At 41.3% G+C, this 21,787-nt stretch overlaps 1 protein-coding gene across 2 annotated transcripts in view; it reads right to left on the reverse strand.

Moving 5' to 3' along the window:
• Window positions 1-3,617: 3,617 nt before the first annotated feature.
• Window positions 3,618-21,787, reverse strand: part of MLXIP (MLX interacting protein) — a 68,677-nt gene continuing 50,507 nt past the window's right edge. For both annotated transcript variants that reach the window (XM_067539586.1, XM_067539587.1), the window contains exons 12-17: window positions 21,186-21,310; window positions 16,702-16,803; window positions 15,234-15,361; window positions 13,978-14,101; window positions 11,075-11,204; window positions 3,618-10,307 (exon numbers count right to left, since the gene is read on the reverse strand). In XM_067539586.1, the coding sequence (XP_067395687.1) occupies window positions 10,186-10,307; window positions 11,075-11,204; window positions 13,978-14,101; window positions 15,234-15,361; window positions 16,702-16,803; window positions 21,186-21,310 (731 nt within the window). In that variant the 3' untranslated portion in view covers window positions 3,618-10,185. The remainder of the gene's footprint in view (window positions 10,308-11,074; window positions 11,205-13,977; window positions 14,102-15,233; window positions 15,362-16,701; window positions 16,804-21,185; window positions 21,311-21,787) is intronic.

Genomic DNA, 21,787 nt, shown 5'->3' on the forward strand with positions numbered 1-21,787 from the left:
TCAAATTCTGCTCACATGTTTTGGGAGCAAATGTCCTGTACAATGTCACGAAAACAAATAAAAGGACCACCGAGTGAGTGGGAAACCCATGGCAGTGTGCTCATTTTTCTGATTTCCTATTAGTACCGATGTCCACAGCTGCTTTGAAGTTTCATTTTTGAAAGAAATTGTGGGGTCCCACAAGTGCTTGATCTTCAGTATTTGATTAAAGGAGTTGATCTGTGTGGGCCTGACCGGAGACAGGATGTCACATGTTCAAAGGCTTGGGGGGTAAGAAGCGCTGGCAGGGTCTGAATGGAAAGGGGCCGAGGGATGAAATGTGAGCTGGCAGGGCTGCGTGTAGGAGCCGTGTGCCTGTGTATGTTGGGACTGTGTGGGCCTTAGGGAAAAATGACAACACGCCCATTTGTACAATCTGGTGCATCCCAAAGGCCGCACAATTGCTCCAGAGGAATAAGTGAGGCTATGGGCCTCTATGGCAAAAACTCCACAGTGATGACAAATATTGTTCAGCTGGGTGCTATGGGCAGCCTGCCAGGCGTGAGTGGGATGTGCCGCTGGCTGCTTGCCCTCAGACCCAGCGGCCTGGCTCCCCTGCTCCCGTGCGGAAAATGGCGGTGGCTGTGCATGTGCATCAGCTTCCCTCTTTTCCACCAGACCTCTTGGCTGGCAATCTATTGTTGGGATCCAGGAGCTGGGGAGGGCATAAAATGGATGGCTTAGGGTCAGGCAGTGGCTGGCGCTGATTGTGGGGGTGCGGGGAAGAGGCAGCAAGGGGAGAGGAGGAATGACATTTCCCCAGCCACAGCAGCTGTCCTGTGGAGATTTAGCCTGTGGACCCCTTTTCAGTGGGGATCCCCCTTTCTGTGGATCCTGGGGACACATGGGGACTTAGCAACTGTTACAGAAGCAGAGAACCTCTAGCCACATGGCCTGGGATCCAGAGGCTTGGTGGGCCAAACCAGCAGCTCCTTCCATGTGGGGGCAGGCCCCCAACTGAACAACATGGGAGAAACCAGTTGGGTTATGTTGTAACGTGCCCTTAGAAAAGGGTTTGGGGTTTAAAAGTGGAGAAGGGGGTTGGATCTGTCCCCCAAGGGCTGCAAGTCATATTCCAGCAACCTCTGGTGATGAGCGCAGTGTAAGAATCCACAGAGATCCAAGACTCAGGAATACGTCAGTGAAACTATTTATTTTTTACTTTCTACAGTTCAGCTATAATCCTAAGAGGTTCAATCACCGCAAGCTCAGCAGAGCAAAGAACCCAGCTCCCCAGCCACAGTCTCCTCCCATTATCAACCAGATGGGTTTGATAGCACCACTATAGAAATAAGGGTGCATTTGTTTTATTTTTTGCTGCTAGTCTGCACCACCTCCCGGGCTCTGTGTTTTTAACTCTGTGCCATCTTTGACCAAACAGGTTTTAAGGTCAGCCGAGTGATTCCTAAATGCCAGTTAAATTCTTAAAAACAACAAAAAATCAAAACCTTCTGTATTCCAACTGAAAAGAATCTCAAGAAGTCTCTGACACAAAAAGTTTCCATCATAAACTAATCATGATCAGAACCACAGTTCAGGAGTAAGATTACTCGGGAGTTGATGTTCGTTAATAAAAAATAATTTGCACTTATCTGTTTTGCACTTTCAAACATGAAAGTCCCAGAATGGGCCCGATCCATAACTCCTGTTCACTTCTAGCATGTAGAATATGGCACTATGGTGCCAATGAGATAGGCAGGGGTAAACTGAGCACAGAGATGAGAAGTGACTTTCTGAACGCCATGCAACCATTTAGGGTGGGCAGTAATGGAACCTTGAGGTCTCAGTCTCCTTCTATAACCATCTTGATCACATTTCTACAAAAAACACGGGTGAAAGAGAAGCCTGAGAAGTTAAAAGCAGGTTAGGAGGCAAATAGAGAATTATTCCAATGGGTTTCTGGCTGGTGGAAGTGGCTCTCATGCCATCTTGTTGAAGGGGAGAAAATAAAAGTAAGATCCGGATCCTTGTTGATGTCCCTGAGAGCAGGTTCAGACCTTAAACATATCAGGAAAATTATGTCATGAAAAATGTAAAGCATTAGCTTAGAGCCTCTGGGTCAGAAAGAGACTTACTAGGTCATCTTGTTGGTCCCCGTATTATTAGCTGAGCCATTTCTTGACTGCTTATGCTGAAGGTCAGATCGACTTCTAGCCTGTGTGATTTTAGAAACAGAGTAAATAAAATCTAGTTCTGCTTGGAGAAATTACTGTAAATGTGTTGCTGCCTGGCTCCATGGTTACTGTCTCTATATGGATTTAATGTCTAACGTATCCAGGTTACAAGTAACAAGGTTTGTGTTTTGTTTTTAAAATCATACTTGCAAATTGAGCCTGTGATCCCAGAGTCTAGCTGGGGTCTTTCCTCCTCATGCATCATCACCACCAGGAAAAGAAGTTCTGCAGATCATGCGAGGTCCCCAGGGACACTGTGCATTGCCATAGTTTTCAGTGGATTGTTACAGGTGTAACTGAGTAGAATTTAGTTAGCATTCTGTTGATGAATGAGCCAGAATGGAATCCAGCTTCCTCTCCCATGGCTGTATGGTCTCTGGCAGCACTAAGGGGAGCAAAAGCATTCATATTTATTTTTGTCACTAGAAGTGTCTCTGAATACACACAGGGAGTGGATCCGGTACCATTTTCAGTCACTTTTCAGAGTAGAACTGCACACTAAGACGCAAGATCTAATTTTATTCTCACACTGGGATAAATTTGCAGCAAATCAGTGGAAATTACTCTGGATTTACCTTTGTGTAACTAAGATCTGAATCTGACTGGAAAAAACAACAACGATGCAGTACACCACCACTTATGTGACAGTGTCATTTGTGGGTCTGTACAGAGCTCTGACTCTGCTGGTACAGGTTACAGGGCCCTGGCACCTTTCATGCTGCCTTCTTCTTTGCAGAATCTAAACTTTCATTCAAAAGTACGTCTCTAGCGGTTCTGACTGCTGAGATCGCCCCAGAAACGTGACCTGACTCAGTGTAACTGATGCGGTGACATTTGTCTTTGTTTGCAGGTCTGAAGCCGTTCTTGCAGTGTGGACTACTCCATTCATCTCAATGGCTGCTGACTCAGGACGTCCAGTGATAACACTTTAAATATCAGCATCATTTAAAATGTCATTGCTCATCCAAGCAGGTAAGAAAGGAGATAGAGGATGACGTTCTGTACAATCTACTGAAAGTGCCAGCTCATTCTGGCACCAGGAGTGAGCAGGGTTGGAAGATGCCTCCATTTTTCACCCCCTCCAATCAAGCAGCCAAGCCCCAGGGGCCCAGAGGGGCATGCAGATCCCCAGAAAGCACAGCCAGGCTTCAGAAACTCAGAGCATATGAACCTCACAAAGGAGAAATCGAGGCTCAAACCCCACTAAGGGAGATCCGAACTGAAGGAACTGAGATCACAATCACATTGTGCGCATCTGCACAACTACTGTGAGTGGCCTTTCCATATGGGTTAGCTTATTTTGGGGGGAGGGGGGAGGGGGAGCCCCTCTCCCCCCATGTAAGCCTCGGCTATATAAAGGCAGTAACAAAATATACAGTGAACACACGATGACCGGAGTTTTCTTCCAAAAAATAACATTTATTGTTTTGGTTGTAAATATAAAAAAATTTGCATTGCACGGTTTACCAGAGGTGCTTGAAAAGTGCTACATACCAGTAGCACAGTAGAAGTTGTGTCATACAGTGGAACAGAAAACCTTATACAACAAGGCCAAAGCAAGGGCACACGTGAAGCCCTTGTTCTTCCAAGCTTTTATATAACAAAACAAATCAGACCCATTCAGTTAAAAAGAACTGTAGCAAATGTTTATGGCAGCACATGAAGCAATTTGTTCAATGTATCATTGAAGAGGAGGAGGAGGATTGCTTCTGACGCTGACTGATTGACTTTGTCTTAACATTGTATTCATGCTTATGAGCTGTGCTTAAGTTCAGATATAAAAGCAATTCAAACAACAGCCATAAAACCATTATGTTAAAATGCCTTGGTATGTCACTCTATAACCATACCAGGTTTTACATATGCATCCAAAACCTACCTGCGTGCCTGCACTCTAGCAATGCAAAACACCATGCCATGTTTAATAAACAAGAAAATGGAGAGCTGGTGCCCCAGTTGAAGTCAATGGGAAGTGGGTGGACGGAAGGAGGGGATTTAATGCAGAAAAATCTTATGAAACACATGCACCCACATAGTGGACAAAAAATTACTGGAGGACAATGATGGGTGGGCCAAATCCCACAGTCCTTACTGAGCCAAATATCTTATTCAAGTCAAAAGACGCGCACTCAGCAATCTGCTGGATTGGGCCCCTAAAACTATGTGATTTAACGGCAACTGTACTTGGATAGTTTTACTTCGTTATCTTGGTGCATAATCAAAAGCAACAGCAGGCACTGGAAATAAAGTGTAGATAACATCAGAAAAACTATTCAAAACTGTCCTGATACTGGATAGTCAATCTCCCCTCCCCACAAGTAGCTTTCAGCTGGCACCAGCAGGGCGACAGTTAACCATCCAATAATGGACAGGAAAGATGGAACTGCTTCCAAGTAATCTGAACTACAAAAGCTTCATGCTGCTGAACATTTCTACTATTACCCAGGAATGCCCCTGGCACCAAATATGACTATAACTGCTCTCCGACTCCTGCCTGATCTCACAGAGATTTTTGGTTTTAAAACCAAACTCACGTACTGGAATGTCAAACACTGGGGCTGCAAACTGAATGGATTTACTCAAGATGGCAAGACCCTGCTTAGCAGTGTGATCTCATTGGTCTTTGCCTTTTCAAGCTCTTACAGATGCACAGTGAACGAGGAGAAAGCTGCTGACTGGAGTTTTGCTGGACTTTTTTGTCCACATGTCCCAAAATCAAGTCATCCCCTAGTCAGAAAATCACACAGACCCAGGAAGCTCCACTATTTAGATTCAGGTCATCCTGTTGGGAGGAAGGGATGGCTGGACTGAGAGGCACCAGACCTGTAGTAACCTAATAAGGCGTGGTCTACACTTAAAAATTAGATCTCCCATCAATCTAACTACATTGCTCCAGGACTGTGAAGAATTTTGTGCCTTGTGAGATGTAGTTAGGTTGACCTAACTCCCAGTGCAGACGGAGCTAGGTTGATGGGAGAACTCTTCCATCAATCTAGCTACTGCCTCTTGGAGAGGATTAACTACACTGATGGAAAAACCCCTTTCATCTACATAGGAACGTCTACATTACAGTGATGTAGCTACAGCACCGTAGCTGTGTTACTGAAGTGCAGACATAGCCCAAAAGCTTTGAGAAAAACTCCAAGAGTTTGGGGCACTCACAGAGGGCAGGCATGGTCACACAGAGGCTTAGCACATCTACACTCGTCCACAGAGCTCCCTTCCAGCTGCTGATATAGAATGTCCCCCTTCAGGGGGTATTTCCCTAGGTGACAGGAAAGCCATAGCAGAGCCTGCCTATAGGACCAGCATTATCTCCCGTAAAGAAATCCCAACAATTCTGTGAGGGGATCATGCTGCCAAGAGCATCCCTTATCCTTGTGTTCCTGCACCCTCAGCCTCCCCTAGTTTCTGTTTCCCATGGTTGTGCTATCTGCAGGGAACACAAGGCCCTAAGAGAACTGCAGCAGCTGATGTGTTGGGGTTCAGAGATTACAGAGTTTAAGGCCGGAAGGGACCATTATACCAACTAGTCTGACCCTCCTGTACATCACAGGCCATTATTTCACCCAAATACCCCTGTACTGAGCCCAATAATTTGTGTTTGGTTTTTAGGGAACCTAAGAATGAATCTGGCACTATGGATTCTTTGGGAACCAAATCCACACTATGAGGCTACTGAAGGCGGGATAGATGGTAAGTGTTACCTGAAATTCTCTGTAAACTGCAGACAGATAGTGGGGTCTGCTTGAGAGCTTGCATCTGTTTGGTACCACAAAGAACTGAACGAGCTCTCATTAAATTGAGTGGGAGTGTCACTGCTCTGGGCAGAAATTCTCTTTTGGGAGAGATGTGTTATTTAAGCCCCTTAGCTGGTGAACAGAAATAGAATACAAAGTTTAAGCTTATAGCAGAGAGGAGATTTATACTGCAATTAATATAAATTGGGTCAATCTCTTTTAATAACTTCAGAATACTACTTTGAGGTCTATAGAAAAGCTCTGTACAAATACTAACTGCTTTACAAAAGATAAGGAAGTATCATTATCCCCATTTTACAGATGGGGAAACTGAGGTAGAGGTACTTGACTAGGCCCACATTCATATACCAAAATAGTGGCAGAGGCAGGAATTGAACCCAGGTCTATAAACTCCCAATCCAATTTCTGAAGTGCCCAAAAAGCAATGTCACTGGACTGAATGTGGTAAAACACGGAGTCTGAAATAAACAAATGAGAGTTCAGATACAGAAATTAGGTGGCAGAGGGTTCTCAGAATTATAAAGTTTCACCAAAGGGCAAGATCTTATTGTTCAAGTCTCCGTGCATCATGGGTATTTGTTCAACTCAAAAGATTTAGGAAAGCAGATGATTTCTGGTAAATGCCAGACAAAATGAAAAGTCTTTATACTTTTTTCCTCTCCCTTGTACACTTTTTCCCCTCCTACCTGCCAAAGTCAGCAATTTTTAATTAAAAAAAAATAAAGTGCTGCCAATCTTTGTGCAGCAAGCAGAAATGTTCTGAGTCCATTTCCCCTGCAATTTACGAGATACACCCTATCTGTCCAATTTTAATCTGTTCAGATAGGCAGTGAGACTCAATGGTTTTAGTAGATGTCTAGATAAAAAACTGGCAACCTGCTAACTTTAAGCAGCTCAGTCTCAATATTCTTTCATGTTCCTTTAGGATACCAATGCAGTCAATGCATGTCTTTCTCTACACATTTCAATGAGAGTTGGACTAAACTCTAGGGTATGATCCAAAGCTCCTGGAAGTTAGCAGAAAAACTTCCAGCGACTTCAATGAGCTTCATAAACAGGCCTTTAGTACATCGTGCTTGTTGAAAGAATGTGGGATTATGATCGCACTTCACATTGACTTCAATGCAGTTACTCCCAGTTTACACTGGGATGAGGTAAGAACCACGCACAGTATCTACATTGCAGACTGGAGACAACTTCAGTCATAGAACATATTAAAAACAGTACTCAGAGACTAGATTTGATCTGTAATGTATCACAGAAAAGCGATCCAGTCCTGAGCATTTTATCAATAGATTTCTTTCTAAATAACCAGATACATATTTTAACATGCAAATATGCATACAGATATATGTGTATATCGATAAGATAGATATGTAAATGAGGAAGTTGACGGAGAACCCAGCTAATCACTGTGTCAAAGATTTTGTTAGATAGAAGTTCAAGATCATTGATAAAATGAGGGCTGAATCTAGGCATCGATAGAAAAGATGTTATATTTATATAGCACCATTTATTCAGATGGATCCCAAATAATATTGCTTATTTTACTAATAAATTGTACTAAACAGCTAGACCTGAGTATATATGCAGATAAGCCACTTCACTGTTTAATAACAACAGCCATCTCTATGTACTGTTTCAATAAAGTCTAGATCTAAATTTTCAAAGGCCTTCAACTGCTCGCTCTACAGCTGTAACTGCAGTTTTTCCACAGCTATAAACATATCAGTGTTGTGTGTGAGGCTTAGGTATATAAATATGGATAACAAAACGTCTCTCAATTTGAATGCACAGATGCCATTTCCACCACAACTGATGTTCTGCATGTGCAAAAACTCAGCTCTGAAAAGTTGAGGATGCAAAAACTCAGGACAGGAAAATCCTGCAGTTTGTTTCATAGGCAGCTTTTGAAAGCTTGATCCTCCAAATGGAAAGTTATATGCAGAGAAAACGAAGAGCTGCTTCCCAATATAACATCCCTGAAAACATTTAAAAATGTGTAATATCAAATTATTTTCAGTCTGTCTAATTAAACACTGTTAGCATACTAGGCCTGACCATCTCAATGCAGCTTGTGTTTGAAACTGGAAGGGAAGGTACCAACGGAAGCTGTTAGGTGGCTTTACCTGGATTATTAACATGGTTCCTAATAACTCCTCTCTAGATAGTGGTGAAATTCAGGGTTATTAATGAGTTGTGATAAGTTTAATTTTTTTTTGCCATGACAACTGACATGAGCATTTGTTAAAACTCCTTGGGATCGCAAATTTTGACCCAGATACAAAATACAGACAATGGCCAGAAGGCTCACTTCTTTTGCAGATGAAATTAATTGCTCAGCTGTGTAATCACATTATTGGCGTTAACTGTCACTGTGAAAGTAGAGAGGGCTAGGCATTTCCCTAGCTGTGCACAGTTCAGCTCTCCCCTTAGGTGGTTTTTCGTTAGTAGCTGAGCAACAAATCATTTAGTTTTTCAAAGTGCATTGAAAAGCAGCTCAGATACCACAGTGATACATCAAACCTAAAGAGAAGACTTAAACCTTATATAGTACATTTACACTAAGGTCAAGGGGGATAACTATAAGGGATAATGTTTTTAATAGACTTCATTACAGAAATGCAGCAGAGTAACTTGTTACCCACAAGCCAAGTCCTGTCCCCAGCATACAGGCTGAGAGCAAGACTGGGGCAAGGGTCTGTGCAGAGGCACTGTCAATGAAAAAACACCTGAAGCAGGGAGGGCTCAGAGCATACATTTTCGCTCCAGCTTTGGCTCCAACCAAAGAAGCCAGTTTTGCAGACCTTCCATGACAAGAGCCGTGAAGAAGACATTGCAAGACAAGGCCTACAAATCATAAATCAAGAGTCTCAATGTTTATGGCCATACTCCTCCTAATTCACCAGTAGCACATTCATACCTCCTACCTCCCAGAGATTAATCCTAATGTGAGCAGGAACAATCTGCGTGGGCTACTGCTGGCACTATAGTGATGAGCACACTGCTAGTGAATAGTGAAGCTCGGGCCCATCTCTAGTTATGTTAGACACTTACTGTGACAGTCAGAGTGAATTATGTCATGATTCAGATATCAAACAGGCTGTGTTCTAAGTTTTATGTTGGATGCAAGCCTCCTTTTAAAGATTGACAGCTGTGACCTAAATCTTTCAAGAGTTTAAGACTGAGGCAGGGGAAATAGGCAAAGAAGATACATGAGTGAGAGATCAATTATGAGTATATGTGGACTGATCTAATTTCTGCGACAACAAAAATGCCAATTTCCTAGCATTATAAACTCAGTGTCTGTCTCTAAAGCATTACAGCATCATCTGTGCTCATGTGTGTTATGATGGAGAGTTTAACTCTGCAGCATGTAGGAAAAAATAGCTTACAGCTTAAGCCTGTATGGAAATTCATGTCTATATTTACAATAAAGAATTCACACAAATTAAAGATAAACTGTTCTCTTGTACTTGCCAAACTGTCCTGCTACTTACTTGTAATGACTAAATCAGAAAAAAAAAGTTATATGAAAACATCTGCTACTTTATCTTCTAAGAACTAAAGCACGCCCTCCAACCGATCACATACAAATAATACACTGAACCAGAATAAAGATACATACACAACCTGAGATTTTAATTCTAGTATTTTACCATGATTTTTTGTATCTTTGATTAACTTTCTTCTCCTTTGGTTATTAATATGTTGATCATTCAGTTATCAACTTTTACTTTTCAAGTAACACAACAAAGAAACTGAACTCTAGGTAATAAAATGAAAAAGCACATTACCTTTCATGAAATCAAATGTGCATTTCCCTTTAACAAATTGTTCCTAGTAGTAGCAAATTTACATCTCATTTAGTACTTGAAGTCATTTTATACAAAGATGTTCACTGTGTATTTTATTCATGCTTCACTGATGGAGTTATTCTATTGCTCAATGCAGGACTCTAGTCTACTTACGTATCTGAGGTTGGCATTCTCACTTAAATCAACTTAACAGGTATTGAAGAGGAATCCAAACATTAGACAATGTTGCATTGTATCTCTACATGTTCAGAAGCCAGAAGCCTAACGCCCTGAACAATGTCCTACATGATAGAAAGAATCCTTTCTAAAGTGCACCACTGTAAGGAGACTCATAAGTCTGTGAGGCTGGGACGTTCTCTATGTCTTGTATAGGCAACTCCTCATCTTTGGTTGCTAGGTTTCCCCAGCTGTTTTGTTGATCTTACAAACTGCCTCAGTGGCTTGCTCTGGCATCCGTGATGGATCTGACAGAATCGAGGTGGTTGTACTTAGATGCCGAAGGGTGTTCAGCACCACTGGAATAAAGGGCCAGAAAAGAATCAAGGAGAACAATTAGTCTGATTGAAAACAGATTCACATAGCACACAGTGGAATTACAGCAGGGATGAATGATCATTTATGCAATGTATAAATAAACACACAGATATTCTTGCAGTATACATGCAGCCTCAACAATGAAACATCAAAGACACTGAAGTATAATGACTTTGCTGGAAGGACAATGTTTACAAAGTGGAGATCTAGTATTCTGACTGCACTTTTCAACAAAATCCCAACTTGTCTCAACGTAGACAGCATTATTTTGCAGTATTAACCACAGATATGAACTTGCGGCTTCATAATGGAGGAGGATTGAGAAATAGGCATCAGATTCAAATCACCCCCAAACTTCAAGGGCATTTGAAAACTGAGCATGGATTCAAACATCTTCTATCTTCATAATAAGACAAATCACTTTCCTGACCCCCTACCCCATCTCAAGAGTGTATGAAATCTGGATTAAAATGTTGTGGCTTGAATCGATATTTAGTTTCTGGTCTCTACAAACAAAAGTTAAATTATTTTTTCTCCTCGGTGCTAACATGCAAGAAATGCTCAAAGTGAATTTCACTGGCAACAACAGTTCTTAACTTTCCATTGCAACAATGCAACAGCGTTGAAAAAAAAAAATCACATTCTATATCATGCCTTCCTTTCATTTCCCATGCTGACTTTCCAAGAGGAAACTGTATGAGAACAATTATTATGGTATTAAATTCCCACCGGTTAGAACTCTACTTACTTGGCCTCAGAACAGGGAGCGAACAATGCTGATCCAGCCAAGCCATTGTGCTCTGATTCAGGTCCTCTAAGCTGGTCGTAGACACCATTCCATTGAAGGACTCAAACAATGGCTTAATGATAATACTAAACTGCAAGTCATTGAGGGTTAAGGGAAAAAATAAAAAGAGCACAGAGCATCTTAATAAAAAAAACCCTTATAGTTCAACGTAAGTGGAAAACAGAAGGCATTAAAATGGACTTCAACCAGCAAAGGGACACCAACATTTAAAGAAACATGTCTACTTGGGATGTTGAAATAAAACAAAAATCTAACTTCAGTGATGTGGTCTGTCTACTTTGTAATTCATTCTGTATGGATAGTGAAATTGGACTGATCTGCTTAGGGTCGCTTTCAACACTTGGTCCTCATGCACTAGCATCATGCTTTAGCATTTAGGTGGCAAACAACAGAAAAACATTTAAAAGAAATCATGAAAAATGTTCCTCGTTCTAGGAGTTTGTGTCCCTCTCCTTTTTATTATATTATTATTATAAAATGATGCAACTAACTTTAGACACAGCACATGAAACTTTGGGACATCCCACACTAGGGGACATCTCTGCTGATCAGAATCCTTTGGCAACCAGTGCTAACAGCAGCAAGCTATGGACATGCAGGTTCTTGTTTTCATTTCCCAAGCTCTACGGATTTCACCCCTTAACTCCTCTACTCTGAAGGGTGGGCACTGTGATGGCTACAATCCTACAAAAAGAGTTGAACTGGACAGGATTCTCAGATTGTAATGAGCTGAAAGATATTGAGCAACATATGATAATTTCCTCCTGCTAGCAGAAGGCTGCATTCTTCAAAGCACACACAGCCTCTGTTTGCCCCATGTAGCAGGGACTGGGAGCAGATATCAAATCAGGGTCTCCTATATGACAGCTAAAATTGTCACTAAGCTTGACATTCAAAGCAATTTGTTAAAATATTTGAATAATTCTAAACCAAAACCTACCAACAAGACCAAAACTTAAAATCAAACCAGCTTGTGAAATATGTAGCCATTAACTTGTCTGGAGCTTTAAAGGTAGTTCAGTTCTATGATCTGTGGCCTGGAGAAGCTACCACTATCTTTAGATCTTCTGACAGCCCCTCTCCCCCTCCCCCTCCCCCCCCCCCCAAAAAAAAATTGTTTTCAAATTCCATTACAGGAAATATGACACAAGTCTCAATATTGTAATATACTCCTGGATACCCTCCAACACTAATGATCAAGATCAATCTAGTAATTTCCTGTGATGTTTAAAGGGACTGCCTGTGCTTATAACCCCTTGTAAAATAACTGGAAAAGTGATGTAGCAAACTATTCTTCAGCAGCCCAAAATCAGATTACTTGTCTCCCTCCTTTACGTGGCAGAAACCTTAAGGTATTTTCAGATTTATGTTATGAACCTCTCTCACTGCTTTACAGTCATTCCACCATAGTGAAAACAGTTTTCATTAGTCATCACTGCTTTGAGCAGGGGTTGGACTCAATGAACCTCCTGAGATCTCTTCCAACCCTAACCTTCTATGATTCTATGACCATCACTGCAGACTATGGGTGCAGATAGCCTCCTAAACTTGCACTGGACAGTATTCTGGAAAACGTTTGTGTTGAGGATTAAGCCCAACTGCTAAAAAGGTACTTGGAGGGCACAGCCATCTGTGAGAGGTGGTTTGCTGAGAGTATCATTCTTTTCTTCCAACATTCCTGCCGCAGACTGCTTAAGACAATAGCACTGGTAAATATAAAATGCCCAGTTCATTTCATTAACTCCAAAACTTCATGCTGCCAATTTAGATGCCAGTACAACCATTTTACTGCTGGTCGTTTAGGAGAAATATCCAACAACCCCAAACTGCCTCAACATCTTCCTGAGTGCCAAAAGTCCAATTGTCCCCTCCCAAAACTCCCAGCTTTCTCCCTGACAACTTTTACGAGGCTCTTAAGCCTATAAAATACCAAATTCTGCAGCAACTGAACATTTTGGAAGCGTGTAAAATATAATATCCAATTAAGCAACACATGGGATATTGTTCTTAGTTTATCAATAATTTTCACAGGTAAATCAATTGCAGACCATTATTTTTTTACTTTATCTGAAGCTGCCCCAGTCTGAGGTACTAGAATGCTGCAGAATCCTGTGCTCTTCCCACAGATGTTAAGTCAAATTTGTTGCAGAGTACACGGAGGCCTTGCCTAAAAGCACTGCACAATTTGACTAAGAGTCCAATTGCTCAGGCCCAACATAGTGGCTTCATTAAGTAAGGGCCAAAATAATATTTTAGCTTTCTCCTAAAGTGTCTGCAACTCCACAGAGCAGTCAGTAAAGGAGAATCACAAAGAGAAACTGAGCAGTCTGAGCAAAGAGCAAAAAGAAAACCACATAAATGGTGGAAAGCACATGTGATTTTATTAAAATTAAATTTTAATAATATCAGTAGTTATCAGTACGGAATCGGTTATTTAAATATTATTTACCTTGACCAGGGTGCATTTTAAAAAATGAACAGATGAGCTATAACCTCAGGGACAATATTCACTTAACTTTAGCAGGTTTTAAACCATAATTATGAATAGCAATAATACTTTGCACTCCTACAACACCTTCCTTCCAAACCTCTTGAAGCGTTTTACAAACATTAATGGATTTGCACCTCACAACACCATGGGAAGCACGAAAATATTATTCCCATTTTACAGATAAGAAAATGGAGGAATAGTTACACAAGTGACTGGCTAAAAGTCACAGCATCAGTTACTGGCAGAGCTGGGATTAGAACCCAGTGTCCTTAACTCCAGTCCTGTGCTCCAGTCACAATTTATTGCTTTCTTTGATATAAACTCAATGTACAGTAACACTGTAAAAGGATACAATCCAAAACTTCCAGTTCTGGAGGGTCCTGTTTCTCACGTACTCATCAAACATGCTCCGCATGTGATCAAATCTCTGCCGGGTTATGGGAGCCCCAGTAACAGGGAGCTGCTGTTGACAAGAACTAAAGAAAAGCACCAGAGCTCAAAATCTCTTTGGAGAAAGGAGAAATTTCTCTTCCAAATCAAACACTAATACAAGACAAGCACGAAACACCACTACCATGGGAATGATGCTACCTATTAGGAGGTAATCTACTAAAATGGTGAGGACAAACCTCATTCATTTTATGACTCAGTAACCTATATTGTGTAACACTGTTTTCCTGTCCATTTTGTCCATATCCATTTAGCAAAGAGAATTTTCAAGCTGCTAAGCTTTTACTACTACAAATAATAGAACTAAAATCAAAGTAAAACCTCTAACAATGTAATTTTCAGGGCCCACTTAGAAAGGAAAAAAACCACAAACTAGCAATCAGATCAAAAACTCATAGGCTAATAAAAGCACTAATATTTTCTTCAAATTCCCATCATTTTAGGACACAGCCCAAATTAAAGGATGAACTTAAAATCAACTGAATAGATGTTATCAACTACTACAAATATAATTTATTGCTTTGCTCAAAACTCTAGTTACGTAACAGAGCATTTAACAATTCTGTAGATGGAAAACACTACAGACCTCAAAATGCTTTAAAATGGGGGCAATGATCACTACCTACCATTGTACAGGCGAGGAAACTGAGGCATAGAGTGATTAAAGTGACTTGCCCAAGGTCACACAGGACGTCAGTTGCAGGGCCAGGAAGAGATCCCTGCATCCTTGACTCCCAATCCTGTGCTCAATTCACGGGACATTTCTTCTTCCAATAATAAAAGCTTACATACAAAAGCACAGTTTCGTATGTAAACAACATGATTTCTGATTTACAGAATAATACAGCTTTGAACACAATCCTACCTGACCACTCCTAGGGAGTATTTGGACTGACCAACTGGGCCATTTTTTGGTGCTACCACCATATACACCAGTACTCAGAGTCCAGTGAAGGTCATCAGAAGGCCACTGTGTTGCCCATCCCATTGAGACTCTGCTTTTTCATAAGGATCCACTGATTTTCTGTTCTTCTTTAATGTCCTGCTGCCACTGAACATAATATCTGATGCAGACACCCAGTGTTATTTACCCAAAGGAATGCTCCCCATGCTCTGGTCATTATGGAAAAAAGGTAACAATTCCCCCCAAAACCTCACATGATGGTAGCGTTTAGTTCCTCAATTTCCTCACGGAGGCGCCTGGTTTCCTCTTGCAACTGCATTCTCTCCTGCTGCAGTTTAGCAATATATTCCACAGTCTTTTGAAGTGTAATTGCGTGGCTGATCTGTACCGAAGACAAACACGAAGTTGACTTTCTGGAGTTGATCTTAACAGCCTAGGAGTTCGCCCCAAACCAAATACAGCAACTACAGAAGCATTTCCTTTATTTCCTTTCTGATCCTTTATCATATTGCTTATCCACCCTGGTAAAGCATTTTGAGATTGGTAGATGAAAGGTGTTATGTAAGAGCAATTATGCTAGGTATTCATCCTGACTCTTATTAGCAATGGTATCGTAAAAGATGCATTTGTGTGCAACTTGCCCTTTCGTCCCCAAACTGGATTTTGACTACTTTCTCAATGGAAATACTGAAAATGTTCATTAATCACTTTCCTCCTTAAAAATATTCATAATTCTTAATGAGGGGCGTGATGTCTTCTTCGATATGTTTCACGTGTTACTAAGTTGTGTTAAAGAGATAATTCAGAATATTTGATTCTAAAGGGTTTAGTGTTTTCTCATTACCACTAAACAGATGGGAGTGTGGTCTAGTGGTTATTAAAAAGGCCAAACAGTTCAATTCTAGGATCTGCCTCTGTGTGTGCCTTTAACAGGATAGAAATAAATTACTTAGATTTTTTTATTTAAACACATTTTTCTTTTTCAAAAATAAACCTGTTTAAAACTGAATTTGAAATTATGACAACTGATGTTAAGGCCTACATTTATTATAACCTATTAAAATCATTTCAATAGATAAAAATAAGATGCTGCATCAATAAGCCCTCCTTCCTCCCTTGGACTTAAATCAACCCTCTTGGGGCTTTACACAGGTTACAATCTTTGTGTGCTATGATTTACCAATCTGTCAAATTTGTACAAGACCTGTCTCATAAGGAGTGTTGTGAGGATTAAGGAAACTTTGTAAAACACTCTTGAGATGGCAGAGGAAAGGAACCACACATTAAGTTCAAAGCATTACCGTGCTGTACATATGATCAAGTCTTTGTTACTGGAGCTCCAGGAACAAGGAGGAATGCACTGCCCAGTTACCTTTCTTTCCCTCCTCGAGCCCTAAAGTTGAAGCTCATGCTCAAATAGGACTCACTGAAATTTTGAGAATCGTACCAGTGGTACAGGTAAGAGAACAAGTGGCGGCATGCACTCAGCTACCTGGCCAGTAGCAATAGATTTTCTTCTACCCATCATGGGAACTCTCCCCTAAACTCCTATGGCATAGATGCGTCAAGTAACTTCACTTTGATTTGTACTTCACATTCTCCAGTGAAACAAGCGATTTTCAGGTTTATTAACAACCCTTTTCAGAATGGGTGATGGTTTCCATAACGTCATATTGAGCTTCTTGCCAGGTTAAAAATGCACAGCACTCATGGACAACTTACTGACTTAGAGTTAGCTGACACCAAGGTGTTCAGGGTGCTAAAACCAATCTTGATATTAAATCTTCTCTTTTGTTCTGCTGAAATATGCTTCATCCTTCGATTCTGTATAAACAAATAAAGTTAACTCATCAGTCTATGCTGGTTTCTCCACCACTGCCCCGTGGTCATTTTTGCTATTAAAATCTATGAATCTATATTTATAAATTGATATATTTATCTTTTGCTGAATTAAAATTACCATGGTATTCACAGCCTTCCTAATGCTGCAAATATCAGTGATGTTAATTACTTGCACATGCCAATTTAAAAACTTTCAGAAGTGTCCACTGTATTAAATACAAACCCAAAACTGATTGAAAAGGATTTTCTTCTTAGTTTTATGAACACTTTTATTAGTTTTATGTTTCATGATGTTTAAAAAAACCCACAAACCCTACAATTCTGACAGTCTCTTTACATCTTTAGACCTTTGAAATAACCTGCAAATTATAGACCTGACCCACCATTCCTAGCGCAGCAAAAACTCCCATTGAAGTCAATGGACTTTATGAGTGTGAAAGGAACCTACAGCTGGGCCATAACATTTAGGATACAAACTTTGGCACATATGAATGCTTTAAATCGTTGTTTGACTTACGTGCTACCACACATTTCTAAGCTGTCAAACATCTTTTTCCATCACAACCCTGAAAAAGGACTAATCAGATTTAGCACTTTCATAGTGCTTTTCATTGTGCTTTACAGAAGGCCAGTAAACTATCATTAGCCTCCTTTTACAGAGGGGAAAAATGAGGAACAAAAAGGTTGAGTGGTTACCTACATCACACAACAAGTCAGTGGCAGGTTCTGACACAGAACCTATATTTCCTGACTCATGAGCCACCACCCTACCCATTGGACATGCTGCTGCACTGTAATATAAGTAGTTTTGCTCAGCAAGACCATCACCTTTGATTCTGGGAACAACGACATTCCAAAAAGAGAAAAGAACGGAAGGCTAAATGTGGGCAAACATCAAACAGCCTGAAATAATTGCTGACCCTCTGCCTGCTTACCAACATATTGGGACTTAAAACATTTAAAATACAAAATATTCGGAGACACCAATATTTATGTCAAAATGGCTACAAAATTTGATTCACTATAGATTTGTTTTTCTCAAGGACATCACATCATTTAGTGGCTGCCTACTTCTAAACAAAGAAACAGAGTCGATAGCCTTCTTGGGCCGGTTGTGCTTTTCATTGTGTTTCTTGTATAATCAAGGAAAAAGTCTACAAAACCCAACTAGTTTAAGAGATGCAGCCAAGGTTGCTAGCAGTCTGATTTAACAACCAGCATTTCTACATTGGCTCTCACTCCAAAGTAAGTCTACACTACCACTTGGAATGGAGTTTGTAAGGTTACTCATATGGATGTCTCAAAACATTTGTGTTCATACACCACATGGTGAGGACTCTCTTAATAACCATAGCAGCTCAGTCTTTTGCCATTCCACAGTGAGGCTGGCAGATGGCTCTCTTCTGTAACTGGGTCAGTGCATTCCTTTTCCTATGCAAACAGGAACCCGTACCCATGTGCAACTGATATGGCCAGTCCTCCATCCCTCCAGGACATCCTTGATGGTAGATGCAGCTCCTGCCACTCCATGTGTATGCCCTCCAAAAACTCGATCCCCTGCTGATGTGTTAGATACGATAGTAGACACAGATGCACAAAATGGGATTGATGGCATAAGAACGGCCGTGTGAACACAAACTGAACTGTGTAAGTGTAACTGGTTACGGTGGCTGTGATGCTGTTTACAAAATCAAGGTTAGAAACCGTGGACATAACCTTACAGTGAACTTGGTTATAATGATACTCCTTGTGCAGCTGAGGGATTTCAGTGTATTTCAATGGGCTTTCATGGCAACAGATTCCATTGTGCTAATCCTCTTGGAATGCAGCAGTTGTCAGCTAGGTGTTGGCTGCTGCATTTTAAGGAAAGCACAGGAGGATGAGGAGAAGAGAAGATGCCACTGTCCCAGGGAGGGATTGATGAAGGGTGAGAAAAATTCCTAACTCCAGCTCATGCTGCAGCTGTTGCAAAGAGTGGAGAGGAGGCAGGCCAGTCTGGAAATACCTGCCCTCTAGTGGGTGCAAGGAGATGTTTTTGTGGAGGAATTTTTTACCAGGCTAGCCCTCTCCAGTTACAGTGAAACTCCACCTACAGTGACTTTTTTGTGTGGAAGAACACCCTCCATTACATATCCACAAGGAATCCATTTTGAAGCACTTGGAGGAGAGGAAGGTGATGAGGAAGAGTCAACATGGATTCATCAAGAGAAAGTCATGCCTGACCAACCTGATTGTCTTCCGTGATGAGATGATTGGCTCTGTGGATGTGCGGAAAGCAGCAGACATGATATACCTTGACTTTAGCAAAGCTTTTGATATGGTCTCCCATAGTATTCTTGCCAGCAAGTTACAGAAATATGGGTTGGATGAATGGAATATAAGGTAGATAGAAAGTTGGCTAGATCATTGGGCTCAACGGGTAGTGATTAACGGCTCAATGTCTAGTTGGCAGCTGATATCAAGCTTGGGCTAGTTTTGTTCAACATCTTCATTAATGATCTGGACAATGGGGTGGATTGCACCCTCAGCAAGTTTGCAGAGGACACTAAGCTGGGGGAAGTGGTAGATACACTGGAGGGTAGGGATAGGATACAGACCTAGAGTGACCTAGACAAATTGGAGGATTGGGCCAAAAGAAATCTGATGAGGTTAAACAAGGACAAATGCAGAGTCCTGCACTTAGGACGAAAGAATCCCATGCACTGCTACAGACTCAGGAACAAATGGCTAAGCAGCAGTTCTGTAGAAAAAGACCTGTGGGTTACAATGGACAAGAAGCTGGATATGAGTCAATAGTGTGCCCTTATTGCTAAGAAGGCTAATGGCATATTGGGCTGCATTAGTAGGAACATTGTCAGCAGATCAAGGGAAATGATTATTCCCCTCTATTCGACATTGGTGAGGCCACATCTGGAGTGTTGTGTCCAGTTTTGGGACCCCACTACAGAAAGAATGTGGACAAACTGGAGAGAGTCCAGCAGAGGGCAATGAAAATGATTAGGAGGCTTGGGCACATGACTTATGAGGAGAGGCTGAGGGAACTGGGCTTATTTAGTCTGCAGAAGAGAAGAGTGAGGGGAGATTTGATAGTGGCCTTCAACTACCTGAAGTGGGGTTCCAGGAAGGATAGATCTAGGCTGTTCTCAGTGGTGGCATATGATAGAACAAGGAGCAATGATCTCAAGTTGTAGTGGGGGAGGTCTAGGTTGGAAATTAGGAAAACGTTTTTCACTAGGAAGGTGGTGAAGCACTGGAATGGGTTACCTAGGGTGGTGGTGGAATCTCCACAATTAGAGGTTTTTAAGGCCCAGCTTGACAAAGTCCTGACTGGGATGATTTAGTTGGGGCTGGTCCTGCTTTGAGCAGGGGGTTGGACTAGATGACCTCCTGAGGTCTCTTGCAACCCTAATTTTCTATGATTCTGTGATAATTTATAAAGTAGGGAACACTTTTCCCAATAAGTGTAGCCACTTCTCTGGGAAAAGATGGCAGCTTTTTAATAGTACATAGCAACGCTACCGTTTTCTGTTTAGGAAAAGTGGTAAAGACACCATAACAAAATGAATCTTTAAGGGGAATGTTAAAGACTCTTGACCTAAAATTACCCCAAAATGAATTCAGCCAGGCCACCAAGGCTAACACCCTGCCAATGGTGTATGTATCACTGTGTTTGTAAAGGAGGGGGGGAAATGACAGAGAGGCACTTAGTGAAGTTCTGCTTCCACTAAACTGACTGGCTGTTTCATTAGCATTAAACTTCAATGAGAGGCCAGAGTATTCAGTCTTGCACTTACTTCAGGCACTGGGAAAGGACCAAATAGATCAATTGCCAGGAGCTACCAGAAAGTACCAGACACAGCCAGGTGAAATCACCCCAACAAACAACACTGAAGATCAAGAGCCCCCAGAACTGAGCAGCCAGAAGAGCTTGCAAAAGAACAGCAATAACCTGGATGAAAAAGCACATGCACAAACAGACAAACTAAAATAGCTTAGAAGTCTAAGGCTAAAACCAGCTGAGTATGGATTCACCAGTTAAAACCTAGATCTGTCTTAAGGGTTACATGAACCACAGTATCAAATGCTGTCATGCCTGATAAGGAGAAGCAGAAATACAGGCTCCTTGTGCATGTTGGATAACTAATCCCTGCTGAGCAGGGCAAGATCAGTACCATTACAAAGCCTGAAGCCATAATGAAAGGTTTAAAGTGAAATACAGCAACACAAATGTAATGCATGCTAAGCCATAGCCACACATGCAACCTCATTTATAAAGTGACTTATGGTCTAGTCTGTGTACAGTCTAAATCAATAAGCTACAAAGACAAATAAGAAAGAAAAACCGCGAAGGACGGAACATGTACCTTAAACACAGCCATCTGAGGGTCAGTTGTGGATTTTCCCGCGCAGTTGTTCTGTGGAGACTGAGGACTGGGGCTTTGTTCAGATGGGCAGGGCGAAGCCTGTCCTGAATTCGGACAATCTCGGCCTTCAAAAAGGAAACGTCAGATCGTTAAACAAACAAACTCTCTATACCAAACTGAACTATTGAGCAGCATTTTCTACCCAGATGACTTAATCTAGCTGCTGACTGCATTTCTAGAGCATCCAACACTGTAATATCTAAGTACTAGTAAGATGACCAGATGGCTAGGAAATCCAAATATTTCACAAGCGATGGCCAAATGTATCCATTGTGGCAACATGTTCTCTCCACTTCAGACAAATGTGTATTAGGGTATCTAGGATCTAAACCGACTACCCTACACTGACCTACAACACTCTGACAATCTAGGCTCCTAAAGCAGGGGAAAAATATTTAAACACTAATTTCTTACCATTCCATGGAAATAGACACGTACCTCAGAAATAGAGCGCTACGGGAAGAGGTAAGGAACACCTACTGTTGCAGGGAACCCTTGGTAAAATGTAAGGCTAGATTGTGCTTGGACACCCTCTGATGAAA

This window comes from Emydura macquarii, unplaced genomic scaffold, assembly GCF_026122565.2.
Source record: "Emydura macquarii macquarii isolate MOO-44397 ecotype Brisbane River unplaced genomic scaffold, CSIRO-AGI_Emac_v2 contig_554, whole genome shotgun sequence".
In the NCBI taxonomy this organism is placed as follows: Eukaryota; Metazoa; Chordata; order Testudines; family Chelidae; genus Emydura; species Emydura macquarii.